The 3,202-nt window shown below is 45.0% G+C and overlaps 1 protein-coding gene across 1 annotated transcript; it reads right to left on the bottom strand.

The window, feature by feature from the left end:
* Positions 1 to 1,500: 1,500 nt before the first annotated feature.
* LOC125101037 (ATP synthase subunit d, mitochondrial) lies at positions 1,501 to 2,087 on the bottom strand. The gene has a single exon (XM_047731661.1). The coding sequence runs from the start codon at positions 2,066 to 2,068 to the stop codon at positions 1,583 to 1,585; it is 486 nt and encodes a 161-aa protein (XP_047587617.1). The 5' UTR covers positions 2,069 to 2,087; the 3' UTR covers positions 1,501 to 1,582.
* Positions 2,088 to 3,202: the final 1,115 nt, after the last annotated feature.

Genomic DNA, 3,202 nt, shown 5'->3' with positions numbered 1-3,202 from the left:
ATCCCAGAAGTTTTAGGGAAAAAGAAACCTATATATATACAAAAAATAAGGTTAAATAAAATGAAGGGATAAAATATGACTATAACAATAAAGGCTTAAAAAGATCTTTTCTTTTTCTTTCTTTCTTTCTTTTTTTTTTTTTAGAAAGGCACTGTTAAAATAAACTAGTTAAAAAATGTTAAAAGAGGAAAGAGGAAAAGTTAAATAAATAGAATAAGAAAAAAATAAAATTAAAAAAAATTTAACTTTGCAAGACTAAAGGATCATGGGGAAAAAGCAGTGAATTCCATGCATTGCTTTCCCCTAGCTCTGGAGTTTGCTTTCTCCTTGATTGGTGATCTTGGTCTTAGTGGATGTTCTTGCTGATCTTCTGGGGGAGAGCCTGTTGCAGTGAGTCTCAAATGTCTTTGCCCAAGGCGGAATTGTCCTGCCTCTGCCCGGGGCCAGGCCAAGAAATCTGCTCAGGTTCACCTTCAGGAGCTTTTGTTCCCTGAATGCTTTCTGTACAGCTTTGGAAGATGGGAATGAAAATGGCGGCCTCCCAGTTCTGGCCTGGAGGAGCCAGGGCCCCACTCCTCAGTGCTCCCTCAGAGAAAAGCAGTCAATCCCTCCCGTCTCCTGGTCTCCGGCTGTACTCTAAGCTCACCTGGCCTGTGACCAAGCATTTCTGTCTCTGGCACACAGCCCCATTTGGAGTCTCCAAACCCAGCAGATTCCTGCCTCCAGAGGAGGAAGGTGAGCCTCCCCGGATCTGCCACTTGTGAGGTCCCTGCTCAAAGAGCAGTGGCCCAATTGTGCCTTGGATCATGGTTTAAGGTAACCCCGAGCTGAAAGCTCACTCCTCCTCTCTGTCTCTGTAGCCAGCTTCCCTGCGCTGATACCTGGGAGCTCTGCCACACTCATACCCCCCCCACCCCGATCTTTCTGTGACTCCATGGGAGTTGAGACTACACTGTCCCTGTGTGGACTCCACCCCTGCTTAGCCTCTGGAGTGATGTCCCTCAGTGGAGCAGACTTCTAAAAGTTCTGATTTTGTGCTCCACTACTCCACCACTTGCCAGGAGCCGGCCCCTTCTCCTGTGGTTTATCTTCCCGTTGCTTTGGATTCACTTTTCTACAGGTCCTACCTTCCAGAAAGTGGTCAATTTTCTGTCCTAGAATTGCTGCTCTTCTTCTCCTCTATCTCCTGTTGAGTTTGTAGGTGTTTTGAATGTTTTGATAACTATTTTGCTGAACTCTTCGGACCTGATGTAATTTCAGTCTGCTACTCTTCCACCATCTTGCCTCTCTCTCTACAAGGATTATTTTTAAAAAGTCAAGTTTGGGTGCCTGGGTGGCTCAGTGGGTTAGCCTTTGCCTTCAGCTCAGGTCATGATCTCAGGGTCCTCAGATCGAGCCCTGCATCGGCCTCTCTGTTAGGCAGGGAGCCTACTTCCCCCTCTCCCTCTGCCTGCCTCTCTGGCTACTTGTGATCTCTCTGTCAAATAAATAAATAAAATCTTTTTTTTTTTTTTCCATATCCATTATTTTTAATGTCCAGCGTTTATAATACAAGGGCCAGAGCTCTCTCCCCACCTCAAGTTTATAAGTTTTCGATTGGCTTGTGAGGCCAGTAGGGATACTTCTTCTTGTCTAATTTGGTTTCTGGGAAGGCTTCATTCAGGTCCTCAATGGTCATCTGATCAAACGGAATTATGTTCCTTAGCTTCTCCAGCTGTTTTTCGTATTCCACAATCCTGGCCTTTGAGAGAGACAAAAACTCAGCACAACTTTTCACATCTTCTTTTTCTTCAGCGTCCACCTGAACAGTGTATTTATCCTCTGGCACAGGAATCTTCAGGGCATTGAACTTCTTCTCAAAGTCATCTACCAAGCCAGCCTTCGCCACATTGGCCTTATAGTAAGCCCAGTCGATAGCAGGGGGTTTCTCAGGGAGAGTAGCCAACTTGGAGGTAAGCGTCTCATTCCAAGATTTCAGGGAGTTAGCAATGGCCTTCTGGTTTCGGGGTATGATCTCCCCAAAAGCTACCCAATCAATGGTTTTTAGAGCAAGTTTTCGCCCAGCCATCTTGAGATCCTTCACCGACCCCCTAAAATCTTTTTTAAAAATAAAAAAATTTAAAAAATTTTTAAAAAGTCAAGTCTGCTCAACTTTGGTGACTGGAAGCCAAGAATATATCTTTTTTCTCCCACTGGAGGAATAGGAGGTATTATAATCAAACAGGAGGCATTATAATCAAACCTGTGGCTGGAAGATGGGAAAATAAGTCAAGAAAATCCGCCAGGCATCTGTTATAAATGGGTCCAGAAGAGGGAGTTATCATTGACCAACAATAGACTCCAACTCGGGCTTGATTAAGCAGAGGATTTTCAGAATTGTTTTAAGGGTTTGAAAAACCAGTCTTTGTGTCATTGCTGCTAGTAGTTGGCCATGCCTGCCTACCAGCTTGGATTACTCCTCGTGCTTTCCCACCTTTAGATTTAGATTCTCATGTGGGTGCACCCCACCATTAGAGCCCAGGTAGAAGGTCCCTACCCTAGTTGCAAGAGAAGCTGGGAAATTGAGCACTGGGTTTCTGTAAAGAAAGCTGTCTCTGCCTCCTAAGGGGTGGCGGTGGGCACTTCTCTCAAATGTAGTAGTTAAGTTCTTGGTCATCTCAACTGATTCAGGAGTTTAATGAGAAACTAATTATAAAGGTGTGGACAGCAAAAGGGGAAACCAGCAAGTTCCCCAGGGCCAACAGAAATGGGAGGCCATGACCACCCTCTGACCTGAAAAGATTGGAAGTATATATGAAATGTGGTGAGACCGGTAAGAGTTGTGGTCTCAGGCAGAGGAAGGCAGCCACTAGCAGCATGTGTCTCGGTGCTGGGGAAGCTGGATAAATAAATACCCTCCCTGGTTACTTCCTCTTTCCACTTCTCAGTCTGCTGCTGGAGCCTCCCATTGAGCACTGTCAGAAGCCAGTGGTCCAGGGAGCCCATAAGGCAGTCCCTGGGAGTCAGGCTTTCAAGTACAAAGCAAGGTAAGGAAAGGTAGAGATTTGACATGGAGGGGCAAATGGAAACCATCCAACATTTGGGAAGGGTGATCAAAGGTGAAGACTGTCTAACCAACAAAAGAAAAGAAAAAAGAAGAAGAGGAAAGAAAAGGAAAAGGAAAAGGAAAGAAAGGAAAGGAAAGAAGAGAAAAGGAAAGGAA

The sequence above is a fragment of the Lutra lutra genome, chromosome 5, assembly GCF_902655055.1.
Source record: "Lutra lutra chromosome 5, mLutLut1.2, whole genome shotgun sequence".
Taxonomy (NCBI): domain Eukaryota; kingdom Metazoa; phylum Chordata; class Mammalia; order Carnivora; family Mustelidae; genus Lutra; species Lutra lutra.
This window is presented reverse-complemented; position numbering and strand designations above follow the sequence as displayed.